This window comes from Parasteatoda tepidariorum, chromosome 10 (assembly GCF_982258835.1).
Source record: "Parasteatoda tepidariorum strain Cologne lab strain chromosome 10, Ptep-v5.0, whole genome shotgun sequence".
NCBI classification, from domain to species: Eukaryota; Metazoa; Arthropoda; class Arachnida; order Araneae; family Theridiidae; genus Parasteatoda; species Parasteatoda tepidariorum.
In genome coordinates, this window is record NC_141764.1 from 86985013 (window position 1) to 87008943 (window position 23931).

The window sequence follows — 23931 nt, forward strand, 5'->3', positions numbered from 1 at the left end:
TAAGAACATTGATAGAATTCTTCTACATAAGTGCAATACTATGTCTTTGATGATAAAATACTATGTCTTTCATGATAATATACTATGTCTTTGTGCTAGAACAATGCGTTCATTGGCGAGCGAGCGCAGCGAGCCATGGTTCACGGCGTGAACCACATAGGATTGCGTAGCAATTCTCGGGGGTTGGCGAGCGTTAGCGAGCAGGGGGCGGAGCCTCCTAGTAATTATTATTCCCTTCAGCTCTAGCGTCCCAGTACATTTCTCGTCTTTAAGATTTTTAACGGCTAAACCCAGCTTAAAAATACGTGCCTGAACCTTATGTAATAATAATAATACGTGCAAGAATAGAAACAAGTTATATAATTTGCTCAGTTCATATCAACACGTCCGCAACAGAGAAAATTAAATAAAAATTCTAGTCCTTTGAGGCTAAAAGGTAAATGCATCTTTTATTTTAGAATCTCATCATATGTAACTCCTTATTTCATCTTAAAAGTGTTCCACAGTACAAATTAGACTCTTCCTGCCCAATTCAGTACTTTAAACTGAAAAAACTATTTTAATTTTGCTTAGTTACAGCTTGGTTTCCTTAGTCATAGCTTGCTTAGTTATAGCTTGGTTTAGAACAATTTTTTATTTGTATTAATGGTAATTTGTCGAATGTTATATGTTCCATATTTAAGATACTTATTTATAATACATTGTATCTAAGCAGTCATTGGTTTATTTATCTACGCGATTCAAAATTCAGGGTCGAAGATGTAAGAAATTTAAAGAAATGATTTAAATATCATAAAATGAATAATAATATTGCTTTTAGAAGTTTTTTACACTACATAAGCAAAACATACAATTTACGTCATTATGATAAGCCGGAAACGAGAAGCGAACCCCAGAATTTCACGATGTCATCTCTGTACTTGATACACTGAGTCATCGCTGATCAAATGGAGTAATTTTGTATAACTCAGTTAAAAGAAATGTGCGAAATCTTTTGATAGTTTCCTATAGATAAGGCGATGCATACAAAAGAGAAAATTCTCATTAAAAGGCTCAAGCTCTTTACCGCTCTCAATCAAATGTATTTGAACCATGTTACTCAAAACCCCGAACTGTTAAATCTTAAAAATCGAAATTTCTTTAAAAAGAATTATGTTGATTTATAGAAAGTGCATACTTGGATCTGATTTCATTATTTTAAATATCATTTATATCAATTAATGAATTGATTGAAATATTTCAGGTCAACTCATCAAACAATTTAGATTCTAATACAACAAACTAAGAAAAACCGGTTTAACATTGTATCATTGTATGGTGGTACTTTGAACCATAATGTGGTACAAATTTTCCGCAACTTAAATATGTAACCATGTTACCGTTAAAGGTTAAGTTATGATAACATTAGTCAACTCATCAACGTATTCATGTTGAACCATATTTTAATTCACCCCAAAATTTTGACAGTATGCATAAAAATCAAATCTTAAGTTTAAAAATATAGTACAGTTTTCTTATAATTTTGTATAATATTTGCTCAATAAGCGATTTTCTGCATTATTAGAGCTAACTATAATTCGTCCACGTAGCAGTAGAGTTCTTCAGAACATCCTTTGGGAACCACTGCTCTAAGCAACCCCGTGATGAATTCACAGCCATTTGTACTTCGTGACGGTAAACAGACTGTTAGAACAAAATTTAAAAAAATTAAAAACCTACAGTCCCTTTCCAAATTATGAGACGCACTAAAGATATTAATTATCACGATCACGATCTTAATTATCATGTAATACTGTACAGCTGTATTGTTTTTACGCGACTGAAACCGGTTTGCACTAATTTACGTCCGTATATTAATTGGTTAAATTAGACGATATATAATATAAATTAGACGATATGTTATATAAATTTAGAATATTTATTATATCAAGTATTATATTAGTATATTACAATAATTCAACCAAATTATTAGACGCATTGTAATTTTTTTAATAATTACATGTTTTGCTCGAGTTTATGGGCAATACTTTTATATTTAAACATAAATGTAATGGGTTATTATTCAAGAGATTTTTATATACTTCCTATTTGTATTTATTTCTAAAGCATTGCATTACAATGCTAACCAATTAATATGCGAGCGTAAACAAGTACAAATCGGTTTTAGTCGTGTAAAAACAATAAAGCTGTATAGTATTACATGATAATTAAAATTTTATATAGAATCTTTAGTGCGTCTAATAATTTGGTCAGGAGCTGTACTCAATTAAAAGTTTTCAAAAAGACAACATTTATTTTATTATATTAGTACAGTTTTAGTTTCACAGATCCATTTTCCGATTATAAATTAAAACAATTCGCATTTCCGCAATAACTATACGAAAAAAAAGTCTGGTTAAAATACCGGTCTCTACCGTAATGACGTTTCTGGTAAGAGAAAAAAAAATTCTGATAACCAAAACCAAACTTTACAATATTTACACCATTCATTTGGTACTTTCCCTTTCATATGGTAAGAGTTTACCGGAAATTTTGGTTTTCTGAATTATAGTTCATATTACCCCACAATTGGTGAAAAATACAAAAGTGAAGAGTAAATTTAGAAGAAAAAATACTTTTATACCGTTCTCTAAGGTATCACATTTACTAAATCTTATTCCATTTAACAATTTTTACCACATACTATTAAATAACATTTATTTTTTTGTTAATTTTACCAAAATTATTAACAAAGCGTTTCAGTAAAAGTTACCGAGATTTTGGGTGTTCCCATAGAGCCAGAAACACAAATGTTTTTAAAAGACATACAGCTGGTTATCTAAGATAAAATATGCTAGTAAAAAATATTGAAAGAGCTCCGAACACTTAAATGTATTTAGTTTTTAAATAAAATAAAAATTACAACAAAACTTTATTGAACGAACCATTCATAAAATTGCTTATCAAAAAGAATAAATATGGAGTTAGAATTTAATTTTAACTCCATTCATCAAGAAGAAAAACATACATATTTTCTCACGCGACTTATCACCTAAGAGATAGCTCAAAATCGCTTTAGGATCAGGAAAAAATTCGTTGGGTTCTGATTTAAATGTCTCACTTAGTTAAACTCATTGTTGAGAGGAAATAATCATTTATTCCTTCAGGGTGTTTTCAGGTGACTGAGTTGTAATTACGAACCACAAAGAGATTTTTCATTTAAAACCTCAAAACTGTTTTAACAATAATTTAAATTGAATTGTACGTAATTTGATTTTAAAGATGTCAAACTAAAACACAAAATCAATAGTTATTATAAACATGTTTTCGTGGAAAGGCAATTGTTGTAGTAAAAGGAATATTTCCCTAACTTTTTTCTTCCCTTTTTCACAACCTGGGAGAGCCACGCAATCTAAAATAACAAGGGGAAAAAACAAAATAGAACGAACTGAAACTCCTTAATTTACTTTTGAATTTCTTGTAAAGTAAGCAAAAAAAGAAAAAAAAACTGACCTGAATAATTTTCGATCTAATGATCGGATCTTAATGTTTTAGGACTTTATCTTAATGGTTCAAATGGGTGAGCTCAAATATGCTAATTAATTAGTACAGACGATATTTTAAATTATGAAAACTGACACAGAAATGTACTTTCTCTGAATAAACATACCATTTTTTTGACGGATACGGGTTTCTAATCCCCAAACTATAGGGGGTTGCCACAATCTGGGAAATGTAGCCCCAGTAGTTTGATCAGGAGAGCGGTCCAAAGTTTGAGCCCTGTAATGTTAATTTTATTTTGCGTGAATTTCGCCATATCTCAAAAACCGTTTAAGCGAAATGAAACATTTTTGTACACAATTATAAAATATTTTACAGATTAAAATAATTCCATAAAAAAAAGTTTTTAGTAAAGCTTTAATATTTTTTATTGTTTCATTTAATAATTGTCGAAAAAATTTGTATTGCGTGTATATATATATATATATATATATATATATATATATATATATATATATATATATATATATATATATATATATATATATATATATATATATATATATATATATATATATATATATATATATATATATATATATATATATATATATATATATATATATATATATATATATATATATATATATATATATATATATATATATATATATATATATATATATATATATATATATATATATATATATATATATATATATATGGGTCATTCTCACAAAAACAGTCATTTTCATGTCCCCAGTATATTTTATGTTTGTTTTACAACTTACAAAAAAAAAACTTCAGTGAAAGTGTCCTTCGGAATGCAAACTAACAAAAGAATAAAAATAAAATTATCAATTTTTATTTTTTATTTATTTTAGGTAATTAAAATATGCCAATATGTCATTCCCTCACTTGTCCCCACTGCTGATTTAAAAAAAGAAAAAAATTGTTTCTGAAATAAAAGTTTTTTTTTACAAACTCGTGTTTTTTATTTCAGAATACTGAAATATAGAATTCAAAAAATCAATTTTATATTTAACTTCTGATAAAAATATTAACACATCACTATTTTAAACTTTGTCCCCAGTGTTTCGCGTCATTCCCTCACAACAATGTTCTTATCACCTGCAATCTTCTTAGAATAAAAATATTTTAATAAAAACTTCAGAAGTTAACAACTGGCATCATAGAACAAAATTGCAGTATGTTTCCATCTTCAACTTAAATAAGCTTTGCTGTGGAATAAATTTGAATGAATCAAACCAGGTAATTTTTTTACATTTGTCATTCCCTCATGTCATTTTTTAGAGTAAACTTCATCGAGAAAGTGGATAATTATATGTTGCTTTCTTGTATGAATATAATTGTATGTGATTGACTTTAGAAATTAATTTGGCCTAACTGTTATTTTTAAATTTCATTGAATTCGTCATTCCCTCACTAGTGTATAAAGTGAGGGAATGACGCTGAAGTGAGGGAATGATTCAAGATGAGTATATTATCAAATTTTTTTTGTTCAATCGTGCCAGCCAATTTTATTTCCAAAACCTGTAAAAACTATTAAATATATAAGACTAAATTATAATAAATATTAGATATACTTAGTATGTTATCATTTTCAAACTTTAGGTAGATGTAACTTAGATAAAAACATGTATTAAAATAAAATATCATTCCCTCAATATTAGTGTCATTCCCTCACTTTTTAAATAGTGAAAATAACTAATTTAGTTATTAATTAATTTTAAAAATAAATTAAAAAATTAATAAATTAATTTATTAAATTTATTAATTTATTTATTAAATTAATTAATTAATTATTAATTATTATAAATTAATTAATTATAAATTAATTATTTAAAAATTAATTAATTTAAATATTAAGTATAATTTATAGGATATATACTTTCTTTATAATGCCATTACATCAGTGCTTTCCAAACTTTTTGTACCTGCGCCCCCCTCTTTGGAAAAAAAATTTGTTGTGCCCCCCTTAATTTTTCTAACAATCCAATTTCATAAACACTCATCTGATATTGTAATTTATTTAATGGGCTACAAAATAATATACAGTATTACGTATAAAAATACATAAAAAATAATTATCTATTTTAAGAAATAATAATATAATGTAATAAAAACAAATCTTGCAAAAGTACAAAAAATAGAATTCAACATTAATACAACATTATAAAAATTTAATGTGAAGGGTGAGCTTGTTTTTCAGCACAAATTTTGTCAAACCGTGGTATCATTGAAGATATCGCGGTTCTCAGTTCCTTTTCAATCTTTAAGCAAGATCGATACTTTGTCTTTAAGACAGCTACTGCAGAAAACCCAGTTTCACATAAGTAAGATGTTACAAAGGGCAATAAAATTTCTAAAGCTTCATTTGTTAAAGTAGGAAACTCGTCCTTTACTCGTAACCAAAACGTGACAATATTATTTTCGTGTTGAAACATCTGCTTTAATGTGCTGTCACTAGATAAGTCAAATATCATTTCCTGCTCTGCTGTCGTAAGGCCAAAATCATCATATTTTTCAATCACAAACGGGTTTCTAATCCATTCATATTTGGACATGTCAAGATCTTTAAAGTAAAACGAGAATTACTCCCTTAAACTGGTCAAGTGTTTATTAATAAGAACTTTACTTTCTTCTATTTCATCTGCAAGACAGGTAATTTTAAAAGTGGGAAACATGTCGAAGTTATTATTTTTCAAACTTATTATCCACAGTTCCAATTTTCTCATAAATGCAGTAACCCTGTCTTTCTGGACAAAAGCATGAATTTGAGGCCCTTGCATTGATTTATTTAATGTACTGAGTCTTTGAAAAATATCCACTAAATACGCAAGTTTTACAAGGAATTTCGTGTCATAAAACAAGTTTGTTTCATCTCTATTATTATCAGTAAGGAATATGGCGATCTCTTCTTTTAGCTCAAACACCCTTTGAAGTACTTTGGAACGAGAAAGCCAGCGTGCCTCACAATAATATAGAAGTGATGTATATTCTGAACCCATGTCATTACACAGTTTTGCGAAAAGCCTTCCTCTTAATGGGCTATTTTTGATAAAATTTACAACTCTTATAATAACTTGAAATACTGTTAGTAAATCTTCACCCATATCTCTTGAAACAAGTGATTGTCTATGAATGATGCAATGCGTCCAACTTGCCCGAGGAGCCACCTTTCGAACTAGTGCCTGTAGACCAGCGTTTTTTCCTGCCATAGATGGAGCTCCATCTGTGCATAGTCCAACACAGTTCTCCTACAGAATGTTATATTCATTGAAAAATTTATCAATCATATTAAAAACTTCACTTGCTGTAGTATTGCCTTCAATAGGTTTACAGAATAACATGTCTTCTCTAACATCAGTTTCCACAACATATCTTACATATGTAATCAAGTGTGCATCCTTAAGAACATCTGTAGCCTCATCTACTTGCAACGCGAAAGAAGATAGTTTTACTTTTTCTATTAATTGATCGCAAAGATCTTCAGATATATCGGATATTCGTCTTCCCACCGTATTATCTGCAAGTGGGATGATTTTAAGTTGATCAGCATATGATTCACCTAGCATCGTAGCTACCATGTCAATAGCTGCAGGTAGCACTAAAGTTTCTCCTATTACATGGGGTTTTTTGCATTTAGCAATTCTATAAGAAACCTTATAAGACGCAAGCAATGCTTTTTGTGTAACAGACATGGTCTTTGAAAACATTTCTTTTTGTTTATTTAAATTCTCCAATTTCCTTTGGAAAAATTCTATTGTCTTGCCAACGTGATCCGCATGTACGTTTTCGAGATGCCGTTTTAATTTATTTGGTTTCATGCTGTCTGAGGCCAAAGTATTGAGACACAGCAAACACATTGGTCGTTCTTGGCCATTAATGACTTTACATGTAAATCCAAATGATAAGTACATTGGATCATATTTTCTACATTTAGGTTTACTATTTTGCGAAGATGTTCCGCTATTTTCGTTACCTCTTCTTTTGCCGTCTGCTTCTGCTTCATTCAATTTTCTTTTCAACCCAGTTACGTATTTATCCATCTGAAAGGGTTTTTATTTTAAATCAAATAAAAATACTTTATAACAGTTTTGAAATTTACCTCAATATTAATTTAGAAGTGTACCAAAGCGAGTTTGTAGACAATCTACGTGGAAACGGTCGAGTTTAACCAACGTTTCTTAACGAAATGCCTCGTGTCTGCTCTCGTCTGGGCGCACGCATCCAGGTGTAGTCGCGTCGTCCGAGTTTGAAAAACCCCGCAGTCGCGCGCAATTGCTGATAGTTCCACACCAGATGTAATCAGCGCTAACGTCGTCGAATTAACGACGGCCTTGGCTCATAAGCCTTGTCGGGGCCTGCTGCCTGCTTCTGTTTACTGAAGTTTGGCGGGAGTAACCCCGAGAATACCCGGGATGATCCGAGTGCTTATCTAGTGTGCGGCTCCAAACGGGAAAGCAAGATGTTTTTGTTCCAGCAAGAGTATGGATGGATTTTTTAGCATTTATACCCGAGAAATTCGCGGCGAGGATTGTGGATTACGTATAACCGTTTTTCTGATTAATTTTTTTGACACCTATTCGACTTTTTTGGTTTGTATTCGAAAATGATATTTTGGAATCAGCTGCGTGCCCCCCCTGCAACAGTCTCGCGCCCCCCTAGGGGGGCCCGCCCCACAGTTTGGAACACACTGCATTACATATTTCTATTAATATAAAAAGTTTCAGAGCTTTTTATTCACTTTACATTTTTGGGATTTTATGAACTGAAAAATGACAATTTTCGTGAGAATGATCCATATATATATACAATATATATATATATATATATATATATATATATATATATATATATATATATATATATATATATATATATATATATATATATATATATATATATATATATATATATATATATATATATATATATATATATATATATATATATATATATATATATATATATATATATATACAGTAAAACCTCCGGCGAACATTCAAGGGATCAAAAAAATTGTCCGTTTATGAGAGTTCTTCGCTTACGGGAAGGGTGCCCTAATAACGAAGTTTAACACTATTGTTTTTAGAATATTTTCAAAGATGTCAAAATAATTAAATAATTTACAATAACTAACTACAAGGATATTTATTTTAAACTTTAAGAAAGATATTAATATTTATATATATATTGAGAAGTTTGATATAAATACATAATTCTAGATGTAGCTACAGATAAATGAATACAATTGTCCTATTAGCATAGATACTCAATTCAGACATATGATACCGAATTGGAGCTTTCAGTCCTCAGTCGATTTCAATTATTAGGTTTACATCCCCTTACACCAACCTTTCATTTCATAGGGAACATGGTTAATACCTTATTGAAAGTAAACCTCCCATGATTTACAGTTAAGTCATTAGGACCTATGGAGCTGATTATTCACAATTGATCAACTATCAAGCGTCTAAATAAGTGCTTCATTTATATGAACATATCGAAGATTATATTTCTGTTCTCTTTTTTACCCCAGCTGTGTTAAATATAGTCTTCAAATTTATTACAAAATTTAAAAATATTTCAATGGGGAAGAAGCATTGAGAGCATTTAAGATGTCATTTTAACTCGAGGGGACTCATAGCCTGTGTGGTCCAGGTGAAAAGATTAAAAGATGCCGCTGTTCGAATTATTTCAAGCGAGCAGTATCATTTTTACTCCTTTGCTTACAAAGGTGACAGGAGAAAGACTAACTCTTCAGTATTGAAATTGCTTAACAATATATTTAGTTATGATTAAGGAAGAAAATTTACATGTTTTTAAAATAGCGAAAAGTTGCATTTTTTCCCTTGCAATTTAAAACAAAAATAGCTTTTTTTCAAACTTAGAAAAAGTAGTGTCCGGTTTGAAGAGATAGAAAATAACGTTTCAGGGTAAAAATAAGTGTCCGCGTCCGGTTACGGGAGTGTCCGCTTTGCGGAGAACATACATAATGGTTTATTCATAGAAAATTCCCGGGGAATTGAAAATATGTCCGTATTGAGAGGCGTTCGTTTTGCAGGAGTGTTCATAACAGGAGGTTTCACTGTATATATATATATATATATATATATATATATATATATATATATATATATATATATATATATATATATATATATATATATATATATATATATATATATATATATATATATATATATATATATATATATATATATATATATATATATATATATATAAAGTTTGAAATTTTGGTTATCTGGTTGACATTACCTTGGAATTGCCCACAATACAAATATAGCACAGAAAAGTAAATTAAACTCATGCCTGAAGAGGGATTTGAACCTATGTTTTACCAGGCACAAAGTCAACTCCTTAACCACTACATAAGCCAGTCGCCTTTTTTTTGAACGTCTAGTCTTTATCCTAGTTTCGTCATTCTAGTTAACAATTTCCAAAACACTATGATGGACACTATGAACACTATGATTCGAGGACACATTTTCGTCAAAAATTTGAAAGTTCCTATTTCGTTACAAATCACGTGATTTTGAGTAGAAATAATTATTAAAAATAAGGAAACTTTGCTCATTGTCGCAAGTGAAAGTTTTATTTCTGGGAGTATAATAGAGTTTGAACTAGACTTGCTTCTTAAGAAACATTTACTAAACTACGACTATTAGGGCACCTTATATTTGATAGTCTATGAGTTTTCAAAAAATCATTGCAAGAAAAGCTTTCTTAATTTTTGTTTTAAGCGATCTTATTACCTATGTATAATGGTCAGTATGATTCCACTTGAATACTGTAAATTCATCTTTGTTTGACCTTTTAGTTCAAATAAAGAAAAGAAAATAAGCGAGTAGGCTTTGCTTTTGTATTTGGAAGTAAATTATGATTTAAATGCTTATTGTTAGACTCACAATATTAGTTAAAATTTGTTTTTATTTCGCTTTCATTTATATAAAGGTTTAAGATAAGCCATCTTTTACTACTTTTGCTTTTTATTAGAAATTTTACGACTTCATCTTCATCATAAAACTTTGGCATAACATGATCGCGTGAGATTTTTACGGAAATAAATATATTTTAAGCAACGTGTGCCTGGGAACACTTTTAATTTTTTACCTGCCTCTTAGTCTCTCTTATCTAAAAGAAAAAATAAACGTTACTTGAGAAGAGAAAAGCAAAACCAGGAGAAGAAAAAAAGGATATTAAAAGTTTCACTTTCTAATAATTAGTTTTATTTTTCCACATAATGGGCAGTAAAAGTTTATTCCTTTGTTATTGTTACTAGCATAATTTATTGCTATATAAATGAAGAAAAAAAGTCTTCATTTGTAGGTTAATTTTTCAATCATAAAAATATGGGCAATTAAAAGATCTTTTTTTAATTCTGAAAATGAAATATTTGATTTGTAAATTTAATAATTTTCTTTTTTTAAAAAAATTTATTAATAAATCGAATTTTCTAAAACCCTTGGAATTATTTGTAGTAAAAAGGCAGCTTTTCCTCACTTTTGCAGCTTATTATTTTAAAAAAATAAAAATTACACTTTTCTTGCGCCTATTAATCAGTACTGAGTCATCATTAGGGAATGATTCAGAGCTCCACCGTCTTTCTAAATAACCCCCGTGATTGATTCGCAACCATTTTTGATTCTTAACTGTAAACAGAATGTTCGATCAAAATTAAAACACACTCAGCTAAAAGAGAATAACATTCCTTTTATTATAGTAATGCAATTTTAGTTCCACAGATTCATTTTCCGATTCTAAATTATAACAATGCTACGACTTTTACAAAAATAGAATAAATATTAATATTTTCTTGTAAATTGTTGAAAAATATAAATATACAAACGCATCGCAAACACATATTCTGGTAAAAGTTCGAAATTTTTATAACACATATTTTAAGATATACGAAATCTGATCCTGTTTAATTTTGCATTTCATTCATTTTGGTGAACGAAATTACATTAAATATCAGTCCGTTTGTTAGTGCTTACTTTATATTGCACTCCAATTTCGAATGCTTTGAGGTCTGTCAGTGTTGTTCTATAAATGGAACAAACTAAAGCTTGGTAATGAAGTATTAGTAAGGATAAGTCTCATTAGCAAAGAGTTAAAGAGGAAGATAGTCAAAAAAGGTTTACCTTGGGCTAACGTGATTTATAATTAAGAACTGTTTGGTGCACGTACTTATTTGTTTGTTTATAAATAAAATGGTAAAACTTGAATAATTTAAAAGTCATACTGTAAAAAGTTCAGGATAAAATTATGGTAAAAAGTGACGAAACAGTTAGAACTCTGGTTCGTTTTACCGTAAACTCCTATAAGATAGCTACAAATATGATAATGCAAATATAAAAATGTTATCGAAAAGCAATAAAAATATTTTTTATAATTCTTTAAAAAATTTAATATTCAACTTATTAATAGCACCAAATTTTAAGATTTATATCTTTTTTGCATTATTAAAAAAGTTTAATTAGTAAATCTAAAATTTAAACGAAGCCGGTCAAATTGTTTTGAAGGAGAGATAATTTAAGAACAATTACATAAAAAACTAAAACTTTTTTACACCAAAATTATTAGACTGACCCAAATTTCGTATTTTGCCACTTAAAATTGCATATTTCAAAATAAAGAAAAAATCTGAAGACCTTGCAATATTTAAAGCAATTTTAATCCTTATTAAATAAAATAGTAAAAAAAAAATTATATCTTAAAAAAATATATTTTACTTAAATCTTTGAATGAATATGTTTTACAATTGCATGCAAAACATTTTTGATTCAAATAAATAGTTTATGAAATGTAGAAAATTATACAAACAATTAAAAAGACGTTAAGTTTCTCAAGTTTTCAGATCATGTTTTGTAGTCTACCCATCTACCCATTTCCTAATTTGAGAAGAAAGAAAAAAAAGCATATTCTTTCAGAAAAAGAATGCTTATTTTTGTCTAAATTTGTAGCTAGTAAAATAGTCTGCAATGATTAATTAGCATATTTGAGCACCGATGAAAAAAATATTTGAGATTATGGGGGTTCTTATGATTAAAATGCAATAAATGAGTACAAATTTAATTAAATTATCTTAAAACGAAAATATAATTAAATATTTAAAGCAATTTAAAATTCCTTCCTTTAAGTTCTGCAAACTTTAAACTTCAATTTGAGTCTTAAATCTTAAGACTAAAATTTTAAAATTTTAATGTGTTTCTCGATTTAATATAAGTTTTTAAAAAAGTTTTATTAAATATAAGTAACATAAAATATTTTTCGACATAAATAAAATAATAGTTAAATAGTGCATTTCCTAAATGAATGCCTTTATTTGGCAGGCATTTTAAACACGCAAACTTTTAAATTTATCTTTTGAAACAAAGTTATTTAAAATTACTTTTTAATTAAAATGAATTAATTAAATTAATTTATGGTGCAGAATGACATCAATAAAAAGTAACCACTATTTAAATTGTATGCATTAAAATTACACTTTTATATAACCCTGATACGTATTAATAGAATAGCTCCGGACAATATAATGATAAGCCACATTTTCAAATAAGCTATGATGGCTCAGGGGTTTAGGCAATAAACTGTACTTGTAAATTACTAAGGTTAGGGTTCTAGTGAAAGCTTAAAGCAAAACCCACTTGATCGATAAGTACCGGTTTGTTTGGGAAGTAAAGGCGGTCTGCGCGTGATGAAACAATCACACTGTTGTTGCTCCTGAAATTTTGGTACCTTAACATTCGTAATCCTCCTGGCCTACACCGGGCTGTTGTGGGATTACTTTACTTCACATTTTCACATAGTTAGAAAAAGTATTTTTTGTGAAATAGAACTATGATTTCTAGGTTGGTTTTTAGTACTTATGTAGTACAAAATCATGAAACCTGTGAAGTATTTTTCTGGATAAAATGCTAAGAAGCACTTTTCGTAAAAAGTTTACTTATGGAGAAATGTGACTTTTACTAACCTAATTTTTATTAAACACCTAATTTCTATTGGAAAATAATTAATCATTTTACTTTGTTTTTATTTAATTAACTGCAAAATCAAATTAATTCGATGTTATTTATCAAAATTATAATAATGAAACATGACGTGAAAATACATCATAATTCATGTTTCGTGTCTTTATTGTTGTCGAAACATTTTCGTTTCCTTTCTTTATGAAGCATTGCGTAACAAATTTTCACTTAAAAATATTCATTATATCATCGCCAAACCATCAATTTTCATCACATAATTTCTCTTACATCCGGATTATATGTAGAATTTCAAATATGGTAAACAAAAGTACGAAATTCAGTTCGCAATAATTGTTAAAGGAAAACCCAACACAACTTTATTGGGGGTAACTGCCAACGGAAGAATATGTTTAAAAGTTTTCGGAAATTGGATTCTTCCCCTGGTAAAATAGACAAAAATACTTCCCTCAATCAATTCAATTTATTCTCTCATATAACGTGAACAAAAAAGCTTTTTCCCGCTTCCTGTTGGTTGCCACTTCGAAGTGGAAAATGTCGCTTCACAAACTCCATGTTTCCATGCCAAACAAATTATGGTCAGTTCGTCATTTTGCTGATAAAGCTGATACAATTTACAGATTGAGTGCATTTCTCTTGTGAGGTGATACGCTGTGTTGGAGGCCTAATTTTAGGATCAAGTGTGCGATAAAGATTGCTTAAGCGATATAAATGGAAAATCGGAAATCTTGTCTTTTTTTTCCCTTCGTATTAGATTTATTCTGTAGTTGATTTAACTGAAGAGAAAATGCTTCTGTAAAAATAAACTCAAGCGGATTATAACAAATGTAAGAGTTTATCAAAGACTCAAGCATTAACGGTTTTTCTGACATTATCTTTGTTTATTCACACTTTTTTAGATTCATTCAAATGGTCTCTATTTAGTCTCTGTTTCTGCAATGATATTTCAAATAGCTCTCTTTAATTTATATTTTAATTCAAAATTTTAGAGCAAAATCGAAAATTTTAGTTTTTTTCAAGCTAGTTAGAGACACACACAAATTATTTTCTGATTGTAAACAATAATAGAATTGTTATTTGCTTTTAATTAGTATTGCATACCGTTGAATAATTGACATATCCCGTGACAACAATTATGATCAGTTCGTTATTTTGCTGATAAAACTGATACAATTCATAGATTTAATGTATTTTCCCTACGAGTACAATTGATTCACTGTGTTGAAGGCCTAACTTTAGAACAAGTGTGTGACGAAGATTTCTTAAGCGGTATAAATGGAAAATCGGAAACAATGTCCTGTTCGAAACAATTTTTTTGAATTAGATTTATTCTGTAATTTATCTAACTGAAGAAAAAACTCAAACACTAATGATTTTTCTGACATTATCTATGCTTTTTCATGCTTTTTTACCTTCATTAAAATTACTAATCTCTACTTCTGAACTGTTTCCTTAAGTTGTTCCCTTGCATTTTATATTTCAATTTAAAATTTAGGAATTTTTGTTTAATTTAAATCCAAAAATTTCAGTTTTTCTCCAAACAATTTCATGTTACCTAATTAGAAAGTATGAAGCACAAAAATAATTTTCTTATAGTAGACAATAATCAAATTATTATCTTTATTTAATTAGTATTAAATACCGAGAAATAAGTAATAGAGGCCCTGCTCAAATTATAGGCTTTGCAGATTCTTTTACTTAATGCATTTCAGTAAAACTACTACATTACTACACAACTTTGTTTTTTCTTTAAATTATTTTATTTCTTCTGGATTCATAACTTACAGTGTTCCATTGTAAAATCTAATCATATAGTAAACATTTATTACACTATAAAATATTCGTGAAAAAGTTAAACTCTCCAAATATGTACCCTAGAAATTTTTACATTCATGAATAAAGTATGTCAGATTGTGTAAAAGCAAATGAAAACACGAAAAAATTCAAATAATAAATTTTTCCAATTAAAAATACGAAACAAATAAGTTCAGAGGGGAGAATCATCCAATTAAAAAGAAAATTGTTGATGTGAATTATAAAAAAGCCCTTCTGAAATCAAACATATTTTATATCATAGACTATTATATCATAGACTATTCAAAATTTTCAATAAGTAAAGCATATCTAAGATTAATCCATAACTAAATGTATCCTTAAATTTCATCAGGATATTCTTTCCTTCTGTTTCACCTTTTCGCCAGAGTATTCTTGTCTGTTCACATCCAGTGTTTTTTAAGAACCAATCAATTCAGTCAATTCCCAGACCGACTTCTAATTCGGGTACCAATTGGATTTAACATGGTTTTTCGAATCTCTTTCACCAATTAAAATAAAAAAAGTCACAGTTACGGTACCGTATACTTGAAGCAAAGCAATAATTTTAAACTACATATACTGTTTTTCCGTGAAGAAATATCTGGGCTTAAGAATAGACAAATAACTTAAATATTTTAAAAATTATTAAACATTCTTAAGCATCGTCAATTTATCGACTTATTTTTCCTCCAAAACTATCAAAATCAATGCCTTATTCTCATTGTTTGCAATTTTTTTTTTACTTTCCAGATAATTCAGCATTGGAGAAAAAATTTCAAATAATAAGAAATTAAGCCAGAAACACTTTTCATTTTCTCGAAACTCCATATGGATGTTTTACGCCACTTTCAGAATGTGCATAGACAGTGCTATCTTTAGATAGGCTGAATTTGATCTAACAGTCATAAGTAACTGTCGCAAACTCACAGAAGTTATAAAAATAGCGTATTATTCACAAAGAGTATCATTTCTTGTGATTACGCAGCCTTCGAAAAACTACCTTATTAAAGTTTACGGTTTTTTTAAAGGATAGGTCTATTCTGTTGCAAATTCTATGCGATTTGCTTTAATCGAGTTGTTAATATCAGGGGGTCTGTCCAGACATTTTGTGAAAGGCCCGTTTTTGTATAATTGTGAGAAAATTACTCGTAATTTGTGAATATAAAATAAACGGTAAACCAGGAATTCAACCAGGGTCCGCTTTTGTGAATTTGTGCAAACAGGGTCCGTTATTGCAAAAAAGCTTTTTCAAGGAGTTTTTAAATTGCAAAGACATACAAGAATATGCTCAACACTGTAAAATTTTACTTAAAAAAATTACATTTTCAAAAATAAACAGCAATTGCAGCTACTAAATGAGCGATGCAACATACAAATATTTGGTATTTAGGCTATGCTGCTGAACGCAGAATATTCATTTCGGACGAATAAAGGAAGAAGCGTCTGCCGAAGACAAATTTTAGTTCGTATACACCTGTCTTTCTCCCCCCCCCCATTCCTGGGAAGGGTTTATTCGATTAACAAAACAATAATGAAGATAAACAAATTTGTGAAGTTACCGATTAAAAGATAAATTATTTTGTCAAGGGTCCGTTTTTAAGTTAAAATATTTTGCGAAGGGTCCGTTTTTATGAAAAGATATTTTGTGAAGGGTCCGCTAACGGACCCAAATTTCTCTTAAACAGATTCCTGAATATCTACCTTTTCATAAAGCTCTTACAACTCAAAATCTAAAAAGCGAAACAAAATTATTGCTCATTAAATTCACTATGAATCTTTAGGTAATCTTGCAACTATTTAGTAAGTGATAATTTTTATGATAATAATTACTTAGCAGGATACTATTTGCAAATGGTGGCCTGGAAACAAGTGACCCTTTAAAAATGTATCTTTCTAACCGTTCTATTATTTCCTCGCATTCTTGTGCACCCAACAGGGGATCAAAACTGGATTACGAAAGTAATTTATATTAGTGATTACGACCATGTATGTTTAATTTAGTGATTCTAATCAGCTTAATATAATTCAGTGATTAAAATCAATTAATCAAGGGACTTGAATCCATTGATTATATTTTCCATCCATATATAATTTTTCTAGATATCCTTTTATATATTATACATATATTTTTCCAAGATACATTTTTTGCTAACTAGACCAAGATATATTTTTGCAACTGACGCATGCTTATTTTAAAGAATTTGTAAAATTGTATCACATAGTAACAATATTCTGATTATGTTTATTCAAGCATGCATAAAACATCCTCTCAACTGATACCGATTCTCGACCAACTGCGTAATATCTTACTTTATAATCATGTTAACAAGATAAACCAACTGTTTCATTGTTATTCATTCATGAAACTGGAAGAATAATATTAGTTTTACTATCATCTCACAGAGCTTTGAAGAATATTAATGAAGTGAGATTAGAAGGAAAAATGAATAGAAAAGAAGTTTTAAAATTCTAAACATTTCCCCTTTTTTCCTTCATAAAAATTTATTTTATTACCTTCATAAAAATTTATTTAAAAAATTTAGAAATTTATAGTGTAACTTTTACGTCCTTGAAATGACATGTAAATTAAATTAAAGAATTCTCAGTTTAAATTATTCTTAAAAATTAATCACATTTTAAAAAATTGTGTGATGCCACTATAGGCATTACATATTTCCTAACTTTTAAACGCTTTTTTTTAATTTCATAAATTTGTTTTTTTTTAATCATTCCTAATTCAATTATAATTAAATCAAAGCAATTATTTTATTTTATCGCATTTTATAAAAAGCGAATATAAAATGCATATTTTATTATTTTTTTAACAATCAATGTTACGTCTAACTTTTTAACTTAATGCAAGTGTATGACTCATTAATTCACTGTCGCAACAATTTGAATATCAAAATTTATTTTTAACTTTATTTTCCTTAAGCTGCTCTGTTTCTATAACCACAAGAATGTTTCGGTTTCAGGGTTTCATTAAATTCTCACGGTCTTTTTGGTGATTAAACTGTTACCAGATTATTTAAAAACTAATATTTATAAAGTGGGGTTGGCTATAGTATCTATCGGTAACTCGCCAATCCCCTGCCCCTAGGTGTGCGCTGGTAACTATTCATTCACAGGTATTTTAAAATTCTTGGAGTTAGAACTAGAATTTAGTCCCTCAGTTCGACTACGTAGTAATCTTTCTTTCATCACTAAGACGCAAATGTACTAGGAATTACCACTACAACAACCACCTTCACAAAACTGTAGGAAATCATCCTTACCCAATAAAACTGGAAATAGTACCTCCATAAGTAAATTTTAACATCATAAAGAAAGTTGTATTTACTGAAAACCAATAAACATTTATCAGGTGCTAACGAATTTGTTTCTTAGCACGGAATAAGTCGAATAGCGAAATAAATTCAGGTGTCAACGAGGGTTGAGCTATTTAATTAAACAAGAGATTAACAAAATTATCAAAGATTTTTTTTTCCGATTATGCTATAATGATATTTTTTTATTAATTGAATAATTATTTTAAAACTACGCAATCATATAAACAGTATTACTACATAAATTTTCATAATTACATAAACTACACAGATTTGAAGTAAAAATTAACTTTTTACTTCCGTGTAAAAAACTTTTAGTAACCAAGATAATTTTTAAATTTTTGTAAAATTATTTTTAATAACGTTCTAACATAATGTGACCAAAAATGAAACAGGCGACATTTTAAAGGAAACTATCAATTTTTTTAACTTTATAGAAGTGGAATAAACTGAATTAAAACTGAAAATAAAACGAGTCAGAAGTAAGGTGAAAGGTTTAGTGAAATTTTTATATTTTTGCATCTGCAAGAGGCTCCCAGACGTTTCCAATATGCATTATCCTCAAAATATTTATAATTCATTGGAATCCCATATCACATAATTTTTATCAGCTGTATAATATTTATTATATATTGTATGCATAATGCGTGTAAGACTATAGAACAGATACTCAGGAAGTAAGTGGGGAGAACGTAGTTAATAAAATTTATAATGAAAAATCTCACAAGTTCTGATATTTCACAATTTTTACAGTTAATATTTACTGTAAATCACTAATTCGCTGCAATTAATTAATAACTACTGTGAAAATTACAGTATATAACTTTACGGTAAAATTGATTTAATGCATGCTGTACTCCTCAGGATGCGTGTATTTTTTACCGTAATTTGTTTCGGGGCTTCTAACAATGTAGATTTTTCATTTAAGACAGCAAACTTGCAAAAGTATATTTCTTTCTGTTCCTTCTTTTTTTCTCTTGAATTTTTTTTAAAATCAAATAAGTTTACTTTGATACTTGTTTCCCTTAAAAAGCAACATTGTACTTTTCAAAAAAAATTACATTAGATTTGAAAATATGTGCAGTGCGAAAAAAAACTGATCACCTGCATAACTTTTAATCTAATGATCGGATAATCACGTTTTAGGACTCATTCTTAATGGTTCAAGAGGGTGACTTCAAATATGCTAATTAAATAATGAAGACGATATTTCAAGTTATGAAATCAGAATCTTTGAAATCGATGGAATCAATTCACCTAGATTCAATGACTTAGTTGAATACAATAAATTAAAATTAATTTTTAATGTTTGTATATTCAATATTCACATTTCAAAGGTACCTAAATTTAAAAGAATATTATTTTGTAAAAGTTAGATTTGAATATTACATATTATTTTCATATTTTGAATTTAATATCGGTAAATGTCTATTTAATCACTATTTACTTCTTTCATATTTAATTATGAAGTTAATGTATAATTTAAATTGGTTTCAAGTAACAGCAATAACATACCTTAATTTTTATATGATTTAAATGAAAAGTTTTTTAAAAGACTATATTTTTAAAAAGGGAATTTTTACTAATTAAAACACTGTTATTCAATACAAAGCTTTTAAGAATCTACTAAATAATAGCTAGCATAATTATAGATTGTTTTTGGATTTCGGAAAGATCTTTTCGGAATTTATATTTTATTAAAAAATACAGTGAGCAAAACAGGGGAACACTCGAAATAACTTTTAATCTAATTATGGGATTTTTAGATACTGAGACTCAATCACAATGATTTCAAAACTTTTTAATGGAATTGAAATATTTTTGCACATAATTTTAAGATTTATTTAGCAAAACATAACTTCATGCTGGAATATTTAATTAAATTTGATTTGAACTATTTGCACCACAACACTCTTTTAAAAATATGACTGTGCTTTAAAACTGTCTTGAGAAATTGTCCTTTGCTGGATGGTGAGGAATAATTCGCATTCCAAAGAACATAAGGTTATTTTTGCTCCCCTCCCCTATATTTCAGGAAGCAGTAGTGTTCAACTCATAACTCCTAGAAGTATATAAATTATGTTGCTGATGCTGGCCCACACGGTTAGCGGAGCTAAACCAAGTCCATGACTCCAGAGACTCTGAGCAAGTCTGTAACAAAAAGTGGATCTGAAAAGAGGTCCACTTTAGAGATATTTAGGCATTGAAGTATATGTTCAGGAGTAGCTTGTTGGTCGTTACACTTAGTGCAAACAGGGAAAACTCTTGAACCATTACTGAACAACATAGTTCTTAGGTGACCGCTTCGAAATCTTGATATAACCGTCTGATCCCGCCTGCTGCACTGAAGGGTCAGGCTACCACCTGGGCGGTTACACAGATACCAATGATGAACAGGAGGGGCCACAGGATCACGAAGCCTGTTAAAACGGGAGTGGAGCTCCGAGAAAGTCAGAGATGCCGAAGAATGCAGGGGCAGATCAGTTCCGCTCTTAGCCAAGGGGTCTGCAATCTCATTGCCCTCAACATCGACATGAGATGGGATCCATTGCAAGTGTATATTATGGGAGAAAGAAAGGGTCTTCAGCTTGGTTATAATATAAATTATATTATATTATAACCTTCGTTGAACAGCCGACCCAATTTATTTTTTTGGGGGGGGGGGGGCGGGGGGATTTACGACTACTAATGTTCAACTCCGCAGCCTTGCTATGTTGAACCCAATCCAGAAGACAACGAGACTCCTGGATCAAGTATTGGGAGAAATTTGCCTTCAAGGAGGGCTTTTTGATGGAAGTAACCCGCATTTGCGTTACATGGAGAGGAAGACCACGGGAACCTCCCACGGTTAGTCTGACGGCAAGGGGACTTTAACCCATGATGCGTCTACCACTGAGGATATTTCAAGTCAGCACTGTGTTCGGTGTAAGCCGGATGCGGAATTCGCCTCGACCAGCCATCGCCGGGATCGAACCCCAGTTCACTTCATTGGAAGGCGAAAGCTCTATCCTCTGAGTCATCGCGGTTCTCTATGAATTATTGTCGTTTTACTCTTTGCACAGTAGAACCCGAAGTTCCCCCGATTTCAAGTCTCTCTATCCACAAAAGTATTGAATTTCACGATGCCGACTAATAAGAAGTGAATAAATTTCACAATAAGCTTTTTTAAATTTTCGATCTGATTCCATCTGACACAAATTTTTTTTATTTCAATTTGAAAAAGGATGAATGTTCACTCATATAGTTTATGTTCTTACCAAGAAACACAAGATTTGAGGCAATATTCAGGTTATTATTATATTATATTAAGAATAATCGACACTTTAAAAATTTATTTTTAGCTTTAAAAACATTTCAAATAAAACTTTTATTTGTAGTGAGGAATTCATTTGACTTGAATTATCTGCATCATTATGCTAGAGCTGTTTTGAAAATTTGACTGTGCTTTAAAATTATCTTGAGAAATTGTCATCTTCAACCTGAAATAAAATTCCAATAAATTTTAAGTCCTAATTGAACATGGCAAAAGTCAGTTTCATTTCAGTTCGATTACTTTTTGTTCCACTAGTTAAGCTGTCAATAGTTATATGAACATAATTGATTTGTTTTCTAATATTTTAAGTTCAAATATATAGTAATTGTTTGATTTATTAATATAAGTCCTTATTATTTAATGCTAAAGTACTTTAATTTCGGAGTGATTTTTAAAATATAAAAAACAGATGTATGTTAATTTTTATTTGCATGTGACTCAAATAATATGAACTTGGATTTTTAATAAGTTTAGATAAATAAAAAATAAATAAAAACTTTACTGTATAAATTTGCATCACCAAACTGTAAGAAAACTACACCTAATTTTTGATACATTTTCTGAATATATTAATTAAATAAAACGCCACCACTTGGTGTGAATGTTTTAATAAAAAATTCGTTAAGAATTCTGAACTTTTTAATTTCATAAGTTAGGTGAGAAATAAATCTCTTACAATATTTGTAAGGGTTTTATTATAGATTTAAGCATCTAACTGTACTTGTTAAATATTTTTTCTCAGCCTAAAATATTATTTTCGTTTATTTATTGGTAAAACAAAATGCTTCACTGAATTACTTTGTTATTTAAAAGAATTGTTTAAAAACATTTTAAAATGTTCTTCTATTTCAAATATCCTGAGGAACTAAAAATTATTTTTACTTTAACTAAATTGTTCTCCCTATAGATATTTTCACTTCCTCTAAATATGTAGTAGTTTCGTGACAATTGAAAATCCATTTCATCTTTAATCCCCCATATCGTGCTGCTAACATGGCAATAATTCATTCATAAAAATACCCTTACTTCGCCAAAACAATTACTAAAAGTTAAATATAAGAACCACCTTTTTAATAAACGTGACATTTAGTTAAATATAAAAATCGCCAATCTAAATTTACATCACCAAAGTAAAAGAAGACATTACTGTTCCTTGTTTCGAGGCGATAAAACTACAGGAAAACGGTATCCAATTGATTTCTGGTGGCTAAAAGGAAAAGGGCTATTTAGAGCAATTGAAAAAAATTAAATTGGAGAAATAAATATTGCACGAAAAGTCGCGTGCCTATTATAATCTGTCAAATTGCCCGAAATAATTTCGCTTTCTAAACTGAACTTGGTTTAATTTCTAAAAAGGTAATCTTCTTGTTTATGTCATGGTTTGGTGCCGCTTACGGCATTTTATGTTCATCATTTATAGAGGATAAGTTTTTGTATCGTATCCGGATGTAATACAATACGCACGTGTGAATTTTTGCGGAAGTGGAACACTTCTTATCCAATTTGAAATGTGATATTGATGTTTTAGATAAAATTAATTAATAATTTTTGTTGTCCCTAAAAAATTAATCATTGTTTAATTGCAAAAAATACAATCCCCCATTCTTCAGCTTATTGTTTTTGTTTAATAAATTTTAAAGCTTAATCATTTAAAAAAAATGTTTATCCTTTATAGAAGATAATTTTTCAAATTCAGAAAAGAGTTAATCTAATTCAAATGCAACGCTATTCTCATTTGTGAATATCAGAGGAAATAAAACACTTGTCATTGCATTAGAGTTTATAAAGTAAATTTGACAAAAGTCAATGTAATGCGTAAATTGTGAGAATAATTTATATTTTTCTCGTATCAATTCAAGCTATTTTTTAAGAATAGTCTCATCTTAATAACTTCCACTTTATTAACTTCTTAATGTTTCAGTAGTGAAGTTAGGGGTTTAAGAAAATTTCAGTTTAATTA

General features: G+C 29.0%; 1 protein-coding gene across 1 annotated transcript; it reads right to left on the reverse strand.

The window, feature by feature from the left end:
* Positions 1-5684: 5684 nt before the first annotated feature.
* LOC147803070 (SCAN domain-containing protein 3-like) lies at positions 5685-7553 on the reverse strand. The gene is made up of 3 exons (XM_087152876.1): positions 6819-7553; positions 6140-6761; positions 5685-6076 (listed from the first exon to the last, which is right to left on the reverse strand). The coding sequence occupies exons 1-3, from the start codon at positions 7551-7553 to the stop codon at positions 5685-5687; spliced, it is 1749 nt and encodes a 582-aa protein (XP_087009002.1).
* Between the last annotated feature and the right edge of the window lie 16378 nt (positions 7554-23931).

Excerpts from the sequence above, each read along its gene's own strand:
- LOC147803070 (XM_087152876.1), bottom strand. The coding sequence starts at position 7,553 with ATGGATAAATACGTAACTGGGTTGAAAAGAAAATTGAATGAAGCAGAA. Across the intron at positions 6,762-6,818 it reads CTATTGAAGGCAATACTACA|GAGAACTGTGTTGGACTATG; the intron begins GCAAGTGAAGTT and ends AACATTCTGTAG. Across the intron at positions 6,077-6,139 it reads TGCAGATGAAATAGAAGAAA|ATCTTGACATGTCCAAATAT; the intron begins GTAAAGTTCTTA and ends TTTACTTTAAAG.